This window comes from Hyla sarda, chromosome 1, assembly GCF_029499605.1.
Source record: "Hyla sarda isolate aHylSar1 chromosome 1, aHylSar1.hap1, whole genome shotgun sequence".
Taxonomy (NCBI): domain Eukaryota; kingdom Metazoa; phylum Chordata; class Amphibia; order Anura; family Hylidae; genus Hyla; species Hyla sarda.
The window spans coordinates 172,040,972-172,058,123 of NC_079189.1; the positions used below are offsets into that span (position 1 = coordinate 172,040,972).

General features: G+C 40.6%; 1 protein-coding gene across 5 annotated transcripts in view; it reads right to left on the bottom strand.

Annotated features, from left to right (window-relative positions):
* AFG2A (AFG2 AAA ATPase homolog A) overlaps positions 1-17,152 on the bottom strand; it is a 436,735-nt gene that overhangs the window by 298,595 nt on the left and 120,988 nt on the right. For all 5 annotated transcript variants that reach the window (XM_056563833.1, XM_056563838.1, XM_056563848.1 and 2 more), the window contains 2 exons: positions 13,750-13,803; positions 13,086-13,165 (listed from right to left, as the gene is read on the bottom strand). In XM_056563833.1, coding sequence (XP_056419808.1) covers positions 13,086-13,165; positions 13,750-13,803 — 134 coding nt within the window. The remainder of the gene's footprint in view (positions 1-13,085; positions 13,166-13,749; positions 13,804-17,152) is intronic.

The window sequence follows — 17,152 nt, forward strand, 5'->3', positions numbered from 1 at the left end:
AAACTGTGGCCCTCCAGATGTTGCAAAACTACAACTCTCAGCATGCCCAGCCAGCAAACTGCTGTCTGGGCATGCTGAGAGTTGTAGTTTTGCAACATCTGGAGGGCTACAGTTTGAGACCACTTAGTGATCTACAACCTGAACCCCTCTAAATATTGCAAAACTACAAGTCCCAGCATGCCCATACAGCAAACAGCTGTCTGGGCATGCTGGGAGTTGTAGTTTTGCAACATCTGGAGGGCCACGGTTTAGAGACCACTGTAAACTGTGGCCCTCCGGATGTTGCTAGGCAACAACTCACCTAGCAGGACCCGGAAGCCGCCGCACGTGGGGGATCCCCGCATGGAGGATCGCGATCCAGGTAGGGACCTTCGGCGCCGACCCTCCCTGGACGGTTCCCCCGTTTTGCCCGGACACCGATAGGTGGGCAAAGCGGGGGAGCCGAACTTTAACCCCCCCTCCCCCGGTCTGCTATCGGTCGGTCGCTCGGCCGACCAATAGCAGGGATAGGAGGGGTGGCAACCCTGCCACCAAACTCCTATCCCTTTAGGGGGATCTAGGGTGTCTCGGACACCTACGATCCCTCTTATTTTCCGGGTCACCAGTGACCCGTGTGACCAGGAATCGCGCAGATCGCAGGTCTGAATTGACCTGCGATTTGCGCGCATCGCGGTCATGGGGGGGTCTCAGGACCCCCCTCGGCGATGTGCCGGGATAACAGCAGTCATCCCGGCCCGATCACCGCTACCGGTGACGCGGCGCTCCCGGAACCCCGCGACGTACATGTACGTCGCCGCGCGCCAAGTGACACTTCGCGGCGCCGTACATGTACGTCGCTCGTCGTGAAGGGGTTAAATTCGGCCACTAGGGGTCGCCCTCCTAGTGGCCGAATGCATTGGGCAGTGACGTCACTAATTAATTTCGACTCGTTGAAGCCTGGCAACGAGTCGGAATTCATTCACTGCGGTGCTCGCTCCCGCCTGTCAATCAGACAGGCGGAAGTGAGCGCTTTGAATGAAGAGGACACGCGTAGGCTCCCTGGCAGGCCCCGGCGACAGGTAAGATTATCTATATTGTGTCTGTTACTGAATGTTTTTGCAGGGGACGGGAGGGGGGGTAGTGGGTTGTGCGGCGCAGCGGGGCCAGGGGGGTTGCGGGCTGCGCGGTGGGAGAGGGATGGACTATCACGGTGTGCCTCCAGTTGTTTCCCCACTACAACTCCCAGCATGCCCTGACAGCCAGTAGATGTCAGGGTATGCTGGAAGTTGTAGTGGTGAAACAGCTGGAGACACCCTGTTAGGAGAACTAAGGGCGGAAGTTGGCCCCCAGCAGGCATCAGTGACATGGTGCCTGCTGGGGAAGTCTACCTGGTAGTGAGCACACTACCAGGCAAACTAAATGCCATTTTTAAAATAGTTAAAAAAAAGGCAGGGAGGGTGTTAGGGATAGAAGGGCAATAGGCCGGGACAGAAAAAAAACATGATGGTGGGAGCTACCCCTTAATTTAGGCTTCTAATGTGTATGGCGCTCTCTCACTCCAGAGCCCTGTCGTATTTCAAGGCAACAGTTTAGGGCCACATATGGGGTATTTTTTACACTCACATGCTGGTGTTGCCCCATATTTTTCAAAAGGAGAAAAGGACACCCCAAATTTGTAATGCAAATATGTGGGCGTAAAGTGCTCTATGGGTGCACAACAGCGCTCAGGATTGAAAGCGCACATTTGAGGCCTGAATTAGTGACCTGCATTAGAATGGCTGATAGTTGCCACGGTTCTGACATAAAAACACAAAAAAAGAAGCACCCACATATGATCTGTTTTTGGAAACTACATCTCTCAGGGAATGTAACAAGGGGTGCAGTGAGCATTTACAACCCACAGGTGTCTGACAGATTTTTGGAACAGTAGTCTGATAAAATTAAAATTTAAATTTTTCATAAACACAGCCCACTGTTCCAAAAATCCGTCAAACGTCAGTGGGGTGTAAATGTTCACAGTACCCCTTGCTATGTTCCTATTACCCCTTTGAAAATGAAACATTTGGAGTGACACCAGCATTTTAGTGAAAAAAAATTAATTTAATTTTCACGTCCCATTTTAACAAAACTTCGTCAAACATCTGTGGAATGTAAAAGCTCACTGCACCCCTTGTTATGTTCCAGGGGTGTAGTTTCCAAAATAGTGTGCCATGTGTTTTTTTTGTTTTTTTCTGTTCTGGCACCTAAATGTGACATGCCCCCCAAAAATGATTTCTACAAAATTTGCTCTCCAAAAGCCCAATTTCGCTTGTTCCCTTCTGAGTACTCTAGTGCACCTACAGAGCACTTTACATCCACATATTTTTCTTACTCAAGAGAAATTGGGTTACAAATTTTAGGGGGCTATTTCTGCTTTTACCCTTTGAAAAAATGAAAAAAAAATGGGGCTAAAAGAACAAGTTAGTGTAAAATAACAGATGATGAGTTTTCTCCTCCACGTTGCTGCTATTACTGTAAAACACCAAAAGGGTTAACAAACTTTCTGAATGTCATTTTGAATACTTTGAGGGGTGCAGTTTTCATAACGGGGTCCATTATAGGGGATTTCCAACAAAGACCCTCAAATTCACTTCAAAACTGGAAAACTGCTGCTAAACTTTGAAGCCCTTTAATGTCTTCAAAAAGTAAAAACAGTATATATAAAGTAGACATATTTTATATATGAATCAATGTATAATGTATTTGGGATGTCCATTTCCCTTACAAGTAGAGATTTTCAAAGTTAGAAAAATGCTAAATGTTCAAATTTTTCATTACGTTTTCAAATTCTTCATAATATTTTAAAATTTTTCACAAAGAAATTATGCAAGTATCAACAAAAATGTACTACTAACAAAGTAGAATATGTAAAAAAAAAATGCCCTGGTCCTTAACCCGTACAGGACCTAGGGCGTATGGATACGCCTTCTGTACCTGGGTCTTAAGGATCAGCAGGCACCCCGTGCAAATGCCCAGAGGGTCATCAGACCCCCCATGTCAGCGATCGACGCAAATCGCAAGTGAATTCACACTTGCGATTTGCTCCGATTCCGGGTCATACGGGTCTATGGTGACCCAGAATATAAGGGGGATCGCGGTTGTCTAAGACACCCACGATCCTCCTGTAGCGATAGGAGTGAGGTGGCAGGGGTGCCACCCCTTCTATCTCTGCTATTGGTGGTCTAGACGCGACCACCAATAGCAGACCGGGGGCGGGGGGGTTTGCTTTAGTTTTCCCCGTTCTGCCCACCCACAATAGGCGGGGCAGAACAGGGAAACGACGGGGACCGAACGCCGAAAATTCACTTACCCGTCGGTGGAAGCTGCGGGACGGGATCGGCGGCGGTGATCGGCGATGTCGTGCGGCAGAAGAGGACGGCTTCCTGGATCCGACGGAAGCCGGTAAGTTGCCTAGCAACATCTAGAGGGCTACAGTCTGAGACGAATTTTCATTAAAGTTGGATGGAAAAATGAAAAAAAAAATTCACTAAAATGTTGGTGTTACCCAAAATTTTTCATTTTCACAAGGAAAAATAGGAAAAAAGCCCCCCAAAATTTGAAACCCCATTTCTTCTGAGTAAGAAAATACCCCATATGTGGATGTAAAGTCCTCTGCAGGTGCACTACAATGCTCAGAAGAGAAGGAGCACCATTGGGATTTTGAAGATAAAATTTGTCCGGAATTGAAGGCTACGTGTGTTTACAAAGCCCCCATAGAGCCAGAACAATGGACCCCCCCACATATGACCCCATTTTGGAAACTACACCCCTAACGTAATGCAATAAGGGGTACAGTGAGCATTTACGCCCCACAGGTGTCTGACAGATTTTTGGAACAGTGGTCCGTGAAAATGAAAAATGTAATTTTTCATTTGCACAGCCCACTGTTCCAAAGATCTGTCAAACCAGTCAAGCCAGTGGGGTGTCAAGCCAGTGGGGTGTAAATACTCAAGCCAGTCAAGCCAGTGGGGTGTAAATACTCACTGCACCCCTTATTAAATTCTGTAAGGGGTGTAGTTTCCAAAATGGGGTCACGTGGGGGGGGTCCACTGTTCTGGCACCAAGGAGGGGCTTTGTAAACGCTCATGGCCCCCGACTTCTATTCCAACCAAATTCTGTCTTCAAAAGCTCAATGGTGCTCCTTCTCTTCTGAGCATTGTAGTGCGCCAGCAGAGCACTTGACATCCACACATTGGGTATTTCCATACTCAGAAGAAATGGGGTTGCAAATTTTGGGGGTCATTTTCTCCTATTACCCCGTGTAAAAATGTAAAATGTGGGGGGAAACCAGCATTTTAGTGAATTTTTTTTTTAACTTCATTTACACATCCGACTTTAGCAAGAAGTCGTCAAACCCCTGTGAGGTTTTAAGGCTCACTGTACCCCTTGTTGTGTTCCTTGAGGGGTGTAGTTTCTAAAATAGTATTGCCATGTGTTTTTTTTTTTTTTTTTTTTTGCTGTTCTGGCACCATAGGGGCTTCCTAAATGCGACATGCCCTCCAAAAACCATTTCAGCAAAATTTGCTTTTCAAAAGCCAAATGTGACTCCTTCTCTTCTGAGCATTGTAGTGCGCCAGCAGAGCACCACACTTGGGGTATTTCCATACTCAGAAGAGATGGGGTTACAAATTTTGGGGGGGCATTTTGTCCTATTATCCCTTGTAAAAAAAAATAATAATTTTGGGGAAAACTAGCATTTTAGTGGAAAAAAATAAATAAATCATTTACACATCCAACTTTAACAAAAAGTCGTGAAGCACCTGTGGGGTGTTAAGGCTCACTGGACCCCTTGTTACGTGCCTTGAGGGGTGTAGTTTCCAAAATAGTATGCCATGTTTTTTTTTTTTTGTTTTTTTTGCTGTTCTGGCACCATAGGGGCTTCCTAAATGCCCCACAAAAACCATTTCAGAAAAACTCACTCTCCAAAATCCCATTGTCGCTCCTTCCCTTCTGAGCCCTCTACTGCGCCCGCCGTACACTTGACATACACATATGAGGTATTTCCTTACTCGAGAGAAATTGGGTTACACATTTTAGGAAGATTTCTCTCCTTTTACCTCTTGTAAAAATTCAAAAACTGGGTCTACAAGAACATGCCAGTGTAAAAAATGAAGATTTTGAATTTTCTCCTTCAATTTACTGCTATTCCTGTGAAACACCTAAAGGGTTAACAAACCTTTTGAATGTAATTTTGAATACTTTGAGGGGTGCAGTTTTTATAATGGGGTCATTTTTGGGGCATTTCTAATATGAAGGCCCTTCAAATCCACTTCAAAACAGAACTGGTCCCTGAAAAATGTTGATTTTGAAAATTTTGTGAAAAATTGGAAAATTGCTGCTGAACTTTGAAGCCCTCTGATCTCTTCCAAAAGTAAAAACATGTCAATATTATTATGCAATCATAAAGTAGACATGTTGTATATGTGAATCAATATATAATTTATTTGGAATATTCATTTTCCTTATAAGCAGAGAGCTTCAAAGTAAAAAAAAAATGCAAAATTTTATAATTTTTTCATCAAATTTTTTAATTTTTCACCAAGAAACTATGCAAGTATCGACAAGATTTTACCACTAACATAAAGTAGAATATGTCACGAAAAAACAATCTCGGAATCAGAATGAAAGGTAAAAGCATCCCAGAGTTATTAATGCTTAAAGTGACAGTGGTCAGATGTGCAAAAAATGTCCGGGTCCTACAGTGAAAATTGGCTGGGTCCTTAAAGGGTTAAAGTCAAAATGGGCTGGGTCCTTAAGGGGTTAAGGTACTAAGTTTTATATTTAGACAAAAAAAATCTAAGGCCTGCTCCTTTTGTAAGGTCAACAATCTAAGCTTTGGATTGATGAGACCATGGTAGATGGTTCCCAATATTCCCTCCTCAGCCTCTTCCAGACTGTTTGAGATAGCCTTGTGTGGCATCAAGCCCATGTTTTTTATGTTCCTTATCTAATAGATTTTTATTTTTGTGTGTTTCTTTGAGAAACTAAGATTACTTTAGCTAAGATCATAGCATGGAAGTTAAAAAACAGCTAAACACTATTACAAATCAAGCATGCGGTAACATACAAAGGAAACAGTCATTAAAAAAACAACTCCTACATTTGTAATGCACAAGATGAGCGTAATCACGAAGTGCCGAGACTAAACACTTTCAGGTTATTTATAGCAAGTGTATCACATAATTACAACAGCTCTGGGAGAAACCTATGAAAGGAATCTAGAATTAAAGGGAAAAAATGGGCTAATTTATCTTTTTAAACAGAATGTTGTGATTGGGGAGACATTTAAGAGGGGCCCGTATATGCCAGGACTGCAAGCTTTTATGCAATTGCAATCAAGAAATGTAGATGAGAGGGCCTCACTGCTGCCTGTAATTGTTTTGGTTTCAGGTCCGCAAGACAGACATTAAGACATATTTTGATTTGGAAGCAGTCAGCATATTCATCTATACACAGTAGTAAGGATCCTATGATTGTTATTTATTTTAAAGCAGCATAAATTTAAGGACACTGTACATTAACCTCTTCTCCTACCATGTCTTTGGGGCCGTAATGTCTAAGCAAATTTTTTATTTTTTCTAATTTTTCCATTGTCACCTTCCAAGTGCTGTAACTTTTTTCTTTCGACAAAACCATATAAGGTCTTGTTTTTTTGCGACAAGTTGTAATTTTTGGGGTTTATTTATCGTATTAGTTCATTTTTATGAACTAATTTTTTGTCATTTTATTTTTTGCGTTTTTAAAAATATTATTTTTGCCTTATTGTGTGGGTCGATACTATAACAGCAACACCATTTATATAGGTTATTTTTGCTACATTGTCATAATAGAAACATTTAAAACAAAATAATAATTAGTGTCGCTACACTACAAGATCCATAACTTTTTTATTTTTCGTCTGACGGTGCAATGTTAGGGATAATTTTTTAAATGTAACTTGTCCTTTTTATTGGTATCATTTTGGATATATGTATCACTTTTTGATTGTTGTCTTTGCAGGTACTTTTGGGAGGCAGATTATCAAAATACTGCAATTATGATTATTATTATTTTTTTTAAATACAGTGGTCCCTCAACATACGAAAGGTTCCAAATGAACCATCGTTTGTTGAAACCATCGTATGTTGAGGGATCCGTGCAATGTAAAGTATAGGAACTAATACTCAACTGTCCCCGCTGCCTCCGGACCCGTCACCGCTGCCCTGGATGTCGCCCTCCATCGCTGTCTCCGTGTCCCCGACGCTCCGGACATCTCTGCTTCCCCGGGATCCTCGCTCTCCGTCACCACCATCACATCACTACACACGCTGCTCCTATTGGATGACGGGCGTGTGCGACGACATGATGACGACAAAGGAGAGCGCAGGCGATGAAGTGGAGCACGAAGAGGACCTCCGGAGCCCCGAGGACAGGTGAGTGATCGTCACTGCAGCACACGGGGCACCGTAAACGGCTATCCGTGAGCGCTGCCGGATAGCCGTTTATGCGATGGCACCGACATACAAAAGCATTGTATGCTGATGCTGCCTTCAACATGCGATGGCCTCTGAGAGGCCATCGCATGTTGAAATTATTGTATATCGGGCCATCGTAGGTCGGGGGGTCACTGTAATAAAATAATTTAATTGGTCATTCACAGAGATGGTGATACCAAATATGTGTATTTTATTTTATGTATAATAAGGAATATAAAGGGTATAACATATTTTATATGGGGGTTATGGCATTTTAGTTTGTGTACACTTTACTTTTTCTAATTCCACAAGGATATTGACAGTGATCACAAGATCACTGCTGTAAGACAATGCACTAAAATACTACTGCAGGGTATTCTGCATGTCAGCATAAAGTTCAGTGGTGCACAGCATGTCCAGGAACACAGACACCCATGGCAAGGCACTATGAATTTCGAGAGCACGGTATATTTGATTTAAAAATGTTTTTTTTTTTTGCAAGCCACAGTATTTTGAGTATCTTCAGGGGACACAGTAAGTTTCAGTTTTTACTGGGAGTGAAAGTATATACAGTATGTGCATTTTTTGGGAAGCAACGTATGTCTGAGTATCTTTGGGGGCACAGTACATTTCAGTGTTTACTGAGAGCACAAGGGTACAATATATTTGAGTATATTTGGCCACACTGTATAAAGGCACAGTATTTTTCAATAGCGTGGGACACAGTACATTTTACAATTTATAGGGCCAATATATTTTAAAGAAGCAATCTTATATTTGTTCCTATATAGAGAGAGCAGCATAGGTTATTATTAGTGAAGGATATAGAGCAAGTGTATGCCTTGAGCCTACCTGTTTTGGCTCATATGGTATGCATGGGTTTTCATTTATACTGATGCTACTTCATCACTAAAGTGATTCTCTAATGCTGCCTACATTTCCCATGAATCCCTTGGTTTGCAGAGAGAGGGCGTGACGTCTTATCACTGCTTTTCATATAATTAAGCTGCTGGTGTTCCCATAGGTGAACTGATTAGACTGATTGTACATGGGTTGGGGTCAGTTTAAATTTTTTACAGTTTTTATGTGTTTTCTTATTTAAAATGCAATATTTTTAGAGAAATATTATTTCTGGTCACTGTCCCATAAAGCCTGGATTGGTGGAGTGCTGCAGTGATGGTTGACATTCTAGATGTTTCTCTCATCTGCCTCCCTTCTGAATACAGGATCTTTGGAGTTCAGCCAAAATGGGTTCTTGTTCATGGTTATACAGGTACTAAGAAAAGGAACAACCCAAAAATGAGTGCATAAGCAGAAGATTGAAGTTAGAAACAGTCTTATGTTGTTCAACTGAAAATCCTTTTCAGCTGATAGAATTTCTGCTGAATAGACTTCTACAGTTTCAGATAATTCCCTACAAATTGCAGCAGACTTGTTTAAAGGCCTGAAAAACTAATTTATAGTGTGGAGAACCAGGAGGTATGGAGGAATGAATGGCAGAGACAAAGTAGACAGGTGTTTCCCTAAAAACCTCAGCATGGTCAGCACTAATAGTACAGGAAATTGATCTCTAGAGGCAGCAAATTGGCACATCTCTAATGCACTTTCAAATTCCTACTGTGCAAAATCAGCTTGTAAAACGAGGTAAATCCTAACAAGTGCCCGGTCCAGGTCTCTACACCGTTTGATTTCAGATGATTTTAATGAGAACTATGCTACATATTCCACCTCCCATCTGGTTCTTATTTGACAATGAACGTGTTTGTAACTCCCAAATTTTGGGAGCAGAAAGAACAGATGTGTCCTCCTAAAATACGACGAAAGCAAGGTTTTCTTTTCTTCAGAAATAATTAACTTTTTATTAATCAACCCACCAAAAAGCCCAGTCGCTTACTATTTCCTCTACTGTTGCAAAAATGAAAACGAGAGCAGGTTTTATGGAGATAAATGAGAGAAGCAAGTCCAGCTTTATAATTCCGTTCTCGTTTCTATCAGGAAATTCCTTAAGTACTTCTTACTTTTTTGTTTAGTGTGGGTGGGAAGGAAAGTTACATAATGTAAACCTTCACTGCGTTTGGCTAATTCAGAAAAGCTTTGGAAAGGGGCAGGAACAAGTATAATGGCATAGAACCATAGGCAAAGGTCAGTTAGTAAAGCATCATATAATCCAGCAGGACGGGAAAGTCATGTTCAGTCTAAGCATCAAGTCAACAAGAGGGACATAAAACAATACTGCAAGGCTGCAAGGCAGGGAAGAAGGAAACTAAAATACTGTTATGATACAAGCATAAGTAAAATTAAAATAACATTTTCTTTATCAGGCGTTGTCTTTTATTATCCAGTTATGCTCTGACTAAAATCCTTTACACTATAACCACATCCACCAATTTCCAGTCATGAATGGAGAAACATGGACTTAAAGGGAATGTGTAAATCAGAAAATTATTTAATGTCTAACCCGTTCAGGACGCAGGGCGTATGGGTACGCCCTTGCATCCTAGTACTTAAGGACCGAGGGTGTACCTGTATGCCCTGGTCTCATTACCAGGGATTGAAGTGAGCTCACAAGCTGAGCACACTTCATAACCGGTGAGTCCCGGTTGCTATGAGCAGCCAGGACCCACGGAAAATGCCTGATATTGCCGATCAACCCGATGATCGGTGACAAAGTTGATTGCGACATCTAAATACTAGGGTTAACGGTGCTGGTTAGCTCAGTGGAGCTATTCGCGACATTTGTGCCAAAATCGTGGGTCTTGATCAGCTGAGTGGATGGCGGGTGGGCCCTTACCTGCCTCCTTGCAAACGAGCAGCAGGCAGGCTAGAGCAGCAATAACACTGATCAATACCGAGGCAAAGCTCAGCATTGAACATTGTATGCAATCAAGAGATTGTATGTTATAGCCCCCTATGGGGACTAAAAATCAAATAAAAATGTGTAAAAAAAACAAAAGTTTATGTAAGTGAATTAAATCCTTCCCTAATAAAAGTTTGAATCACCTCCCTTTTCTAATTTTTTAAGTAAAGTAATGTAATCAAAAATAAAAATAATCATATGTGCTACCACTGCATGCGTAAATATTCCAAATATTAAAATATAAGGTTAGTTTAAACCACACGGTCGATGGCATGCAAGTAAAAAAAAATACCAAAGCTCAAAATTGCCCATTTTTTGTCAATTTATATACCATAATAAATTAACAAAAAGCGATCAAAAAGTCCAATCAAAACAAAAATGGTACTGATAACAACTACAGATGATGGCGCAAAAAATGAGCCCTCACATAGCCCGGTATGCAGAAAAATAAGAAAGTTATAGGGGTCAGAAGAGGACATTTTTAAGCATATTAATTTTGGTGCATGTAGTTCTAATTTTTTTAAAGTAGTAAAATTAAATAAAACCTACATAAATTGGATATCCTTGAAACTGTATGGACCTACAGAATAAGGAGAAGGTGTCATTTTTACCAAAAAGTGCACTGCATAGAAATGAAGCCCCAAAAATTTACAAAATGGAATTTTTTTTTTTATATCACTTCACAAATATTTTTGTTTGGTTTCACCAGAGATTTTTTTGTGAAATAATTGATGTCATTACAAAGTATAATTGGTGACACAAAGAATAAGCAAAAACTATAGTGCAAAAACAAAAATTGGCCTGGTCCATAAAGGGGTACTCCGGTGGAAAACTTTTTTTTATTTAAATCAACTGGTGCCAGAAAGATTTTAAACATATTTGTAAATTACTTCTATTAAAAAAATCTTAATCTTTCCAGTACTTATCCGCTGATGAATACTGCAGAGGAAATTCTTTTCTTTTTGGAACACAGAGGTCTCTGCTGACATCATGACCACAGTGCTCTCTGCTGACATCTCTGTCCATTTTAGGAACTGTCCAGAGCAGCATATGTTTTCTATGGGGATTTTCTCCTATTTTGGACAGTTCTTAAAATGGACAGAGGTGTCAGCAGAGAGCACTGTGATCATGACATCAGCAGAGAGCTGTGTTCCAAAAAGAAAAGAAAATCCTCTGTAGTATTCAGCAGCTAATAAGTACTGGAAGGATTAAGATTTTTTTAATAGAAGAAATTTACAAATCTGTTTAACTTTCTGGCACCAGTTGATAAAAAAAAAAAAAAATGAGTTTTCCACCGGAGAGCCCCTTTAAGGCCAAAATGGGCTTGCTCCTTATGGGGTTAATTCAAGCATTATGTTTTTTCATGTGTTTTAAGAATGTTTGTTGATTATTTTTCCAACACTCTTTTTAGCTATATTATCAAATAATTCTGAAATCTTGTAGTTTTCAATCTGACAACAACAATTAAAGACCAAGCCCCATTTGGACTTAAAAGGACTTTAACAGCCCTTTTTTCTTTCCAAGACCGCTCCCTGTCTGTCCCCACTTTGGGTGTGGTATTACAACTTGGCTCCATTAACTTCAATGGAACTGAGCTGCAGAACCACACCAAACCTGGAGACAGACAGGGAGAAGCCGGGTAGGGGCTGCCGGGGTCATGATGTCATGGTCACATCCCTCATGACATCACGCCACGCCCCCTTGATGCAAGTCTATGGGAGGGGGTATGGCAACTGACCCCACAGCCCACCCCCATCTTTCGGAACAAAATGTTCTGAATGCTAGGGCAGTGGAGTACCCCTTTAAGGACCAGGCCAATTTTATTTTTGCATTACAACGTAAGATCTCTCACAAAAATAAATGTAATCTCTCACGAGGGGCTGGGGGCTTGGAGCCAGAAGTGAGAGCCCCTCAAAGAGACATGAGAGGTGTAAGATATAAGTGGGAGGATCCCCCCCACGCCCCGACGCCTGACAGCGACCTGGCCTAAGGGGTTGCCGCCGATGAAATACCACTACTCTTATAGTTTTTTAACTTACACGAGGGGCTCCTGCTTCTGGCTCCAGGCCCCCAGCCCCTCACGAGAGATTACATTTATTTTTGTGAGAGATCTTACGTCATCCGGCGGACTACAAGTATGGTGGCGGCCTGTGTACAGTATTGTATATTTTGTTTAAGTAACACGTTGTATTTTAATCAAACCCAATAAAGGTATGTTTTAATGGCACTTCTTTTTTTTGGTTTATGGTATTTCTTTGCTGAGAAGTATTTTAAAAGGTCAGAGGATGAGCCGTACAATTATCCTGAGCTTTCATTGAATCAAGAGTGGCCATTTAAACTTTGGTTTTTCCAGATGGAGGGGACTTTACATGGAACACTTTTCACTGTATTTTCTGTAAATATTAACTTTTAAGAACTTTTGAAACTCCTCTGTACCTCCCTGATGTGGTCACCCAGAAGGCAAATTTTACGGGAGAGTTGGAGATGCACGAGTACATTGCTGGTGTATCTCCAGTTCTCCCATAGACAGTGCATGGAGGGGGCGTGTTAACCACCGCCACTTGGGGCACAAGGATAGCCGGTGTTCTGAACACAAATTTTCATAACACCAGGGCGCAAGGCAGGACATTGCAGGGGTCCCAGTGATTGGATTCCCCGCAATCAGATACTTACCCCCTATGCTGTACATAGGGGATAAGAACAAAAGTACCAGAACAAAAGTACAGAATCATGAAGTACAAATGTCAGAGTCCTACCTTCCCCTTTCAACAGCTAAAGCATCTAGTTCATCAAAGAAGAGAATAGCTGGAGAAACTGCTCTTGCCTTCCTGAATATCTATGGGACAAAAAAAAATTTGGTAAAATACCTATAGAGTTTTTACATTTTTAGACAAATACTGACAAACTGACAAACGTAGTGTGTGACTCAATTTGGACAAAAAAAATCGAGAAAAAAAACAGTAGGGATCACATTAATAGATGACCTCCATTATGTTTTCATATTTAAAACACATTAGATTGTCAGTAGATTTTGCCAAATTTGGCATCTTTACTCTAATCTGACATAATGTGTATGGCCAGCTTTAGGATGCCACTGAATGAGCCTACTGTTGTAATTTACTTGACTTGACTTGTTCAGTAAGGCTTCTGACCATGTATTGTGATGTCACATGCTAGACCATTATATCAAAGAAGCTGCTAAATTATAAGGACCAACTATTGAGTCTCTAATATGCAAGAGCTGGCAATTTGATTAGGAGGCATGCCAAGAGTTAAAGAAAGAAAATAGTCCTAATTACAGTTTGCAGCGCAGGTGGTGCAGGACTAGGTGCAAGTGGAGGAGTATGGTTTTTTTATGACCTGTTCTCTCCTGCTGCCCGGTCAGAAAAACCCCCTTAGTGAATTTAAGGTTAGACTTACCTCACGAACTGCCCTTTCTGATTCACCAACATATTTATTCATCAGTTCCGGACCCTAAAGATGGAGAGGACGAAAAACTGTTACTAGAGTTAAATACAAGAGGGGGTATCTTAAGGTGATGATCAAACACATGTCAAAATGGTTGACAAAGGAGGATACATTAAAAGAAATCTAAGAGAATGAGTGTAAATGTTTAAAGCAAGTCCTAAAAAAAATATCATTAGACCATTGGACCTGATTTACTATTTTGAACCATACCTGCCTTTGTCATGTTATGCACCTGAAATTGTGGCACAGTGAGACAAAATAAGCCTGAAGACCTGATAAACCCTACACAATAATGAAAAAAATAAATAGAGATAAAAATAAAAATAATAGAGATGTGGCCTTATAATTTCAGTGCCACCCCACCTATTTATTAACATATTTACCCAAAACCATGGGAATACAGTATGTGGTTGGAAATTCTCAACAAGAACACGATGGTCAGAACTCTTTCTATTTTTCTTGACCTATATATATCCTATTGTCTTTAAACTTCTGGTGGGATACAAGGCCACTAACAACTGGAGCTATCCTTTAACAGAAACCTGTTATGTTGAGCATGTTGACCTACTTGCAAGCACCAAGTTATAGAAAAGGAGAAGCTCAGCAGATTACCGTATGGATTAGTAAGGAAAGATTCTATACAGCTTTTATATTATTCACTTAAATTCCTACTCATCAGTTTAGGAGTCCTGTGGATGTTTTCTGTATGCTATATCTCTTTATGAGCTTTGATTCACGGAAGGCTGTCAGTCACTGAGTAGGACTCTCTGAGTTAGGAGGGTTTAAAATCAATACATTTAAAGTCATACTGAATCTTTTCGCCACAAAACTATGCCGATCAGCTATAACACTACAGAATGTATGCCTGGAGAAGCTGCATCCCAGCTTTACTCTGAGTTAATGTGTCTAGTGGGAGGTGATATAAGGCCAGTGTGGGTGGGAAAAGCATTGCCCAAAAAGCTGGAGAAGTCTTCCATTGCTCAAAAATGAAATTTGCTTATAAGGAATAATACAGATTTCAGGTTAAACTCTGGTTGATTCAGGTGATGTTTCTGTCAGTTTCCCGTTAAGAAAGGACATAAGTGCCAAAAGCTTTCTAATATGTATGGGGAGTGAAGGCTAATCTTTCTAGTCTGATCCCACATAAGAGTTACTGCAGCACAAAAAGCGATAAAGTAAATATGGGTATAATGGAAGGTATAATGGAAGGGTATAGAATCAGAAAACATAGCGCAATGAAGTTTGCTGCTAATGGTGCTGCATAGCCACATATCATTCAAAGTGCCCATGTGGACTCATGTCCAATGCCAAAACTGCATACAATAAGAAACTTAACTTAGACCTGGACCATGGAACCTTCAAAAAGGGGATTTATAGCTTTACAGAAGGCCCAAAGCCACTGCTGAGCTGAGACCACATCTATGCCTGGAAACATTATCCCAAGCTTTTGGTCCTGGATCTTCCCTTATGGATCTTAGGAATCAATGCACAGGAAGGAAAGGGCCGAAAGGGGCATGTGGCCTCTTCTGATCTGCATGTTTGAGAGCATATTTTCTAACAGTTTTGTGTGGTGTCATTGCTGTGCTTTTCTTACAACAAATGTATGACTAGATAGCCAACTGGTAGTACCAGCTGGGGGGGTGCTTCTGCACTATCCAATCAGTTGCACTATCCAATCAGTTGGCTATGTAGACCAACATTTTTTAGTAAGACTAAAAGAGGAAGAGCAAAACATAGAGCTATAAGGGTAGATGTTCTAGAATTGTTATTTTATTGGGAAGACAAGTATTTACTACAACAGGTAGGTTAGGAGAGCAACACATCCTCTTTAATAAAGATATATGCTGCACAAATGCTGTCCTTTTTATCACGATATACTGTAAGCAGTTATAGGGATACCTGAAAGCTAAGGAAAGAGTTCAGGATGGGCAGAACTGTATAGCGGTACAAGTTTAAAAAAAATACCAATGTATTGTCTTGGAATTTCTGAGTCATTTATTTGATGAATACCATCATTGTGAATTACTTCCAAATGAAAAATAAGTTTAGGTTTTAGGATGAGTTTATTAAAAGTTAAATTATACTCTTCTCATCCAGTGAGTTAAAAACTTCAAAAGCTGCATATGTCAGACACATATAATTGACCTAAGTGTGGCATGAGAAACACAAGCACGCATTTTGGATAACATTAGAAAATGAGTCATGAGAAGTTGTCCAAAGCCAAACAAAACTTCCACATTATTTTTTGTGGTTAAGACATAGCAGAATGCAAAATGAACATTGGCCAGGAAGTCATGTTTTAGAATCCCCTAAATGTATTCAATTATAGAACAATGACCTCTCAGACATTAAAAACATATGAGGTTTACATAAACCAAACAAGTTACAAAACCTACCAAAGTGACATTCAAATGTCATCTACCTCTGAACACTATCCCATCGTGCTCCGACATTCTTGGCCTCCATCATATCATTGACCAGTAAACCTTTGTACTGTATATTAATTGGTAGGCATAGGGTGGACCATAAAACAAAGTTGAACTATTGTTGCAAACAAATACTTACAAAACAAGTACTGTCATTGTTTTTTGTAGCTATACCATATAAGCAACAGTTGGTTAGAGATACAAAATTAACTTATAAGCACACATTTATGCATGGGAGTTATGCACCCATTTGTTTCCACTCAGCTATTCTGGAAAAGTGTTGCAAGCAGTATACAAATTTATAGAAAGTCTAGGAGACCATTTATAATCTACATATGGTACACTTGGCTTCCAAAGAGAGCTAAGCAGAAATGAACAGCACAGCGTTCAGCTGAGTGTTTCTATTTGTTTTAAAGGGTACCTCTCATCAAATAAACTTTTGATATATTTTAGATTAATGAATGTTGAATAACTTTCCAATAGCATGTTAATGAAAAATATGCTTCTTTCTATTGTATTTTTCCCGATCAGTCCTGTCAGCAAGCATTTCTGACTCATGCTGGAGTCCTAAACACTCAGAGCTGCCAGCCTGCTTTGTTCACAGCCAAACAGGCTGTGAACAAAGCAGGCTGGCAGCTCTGAGTGTTCTCCTTTGTGAACAAAGCAGACTGGCAGCTCGTAGTGTTTAGGACTCCAGCATGAGTCTGAAATGCTTGCTGCCAGGACTGGTAGGGAGACCCCTAGTGGTCATTTCTTCAAAGTGGAAAATTTAATAGAAAGAAGCATATTTTTTAATAACATGCAATTGTAAAGTTATTCTGCATACATTAATCTATAATATATCAAAAGTTTTTTTGATGAGAGGTACCCTTTAATAATTCATTATGCAAGTGGGAGACTCTAAAATTCAATCCAGAGTACTACAAAAC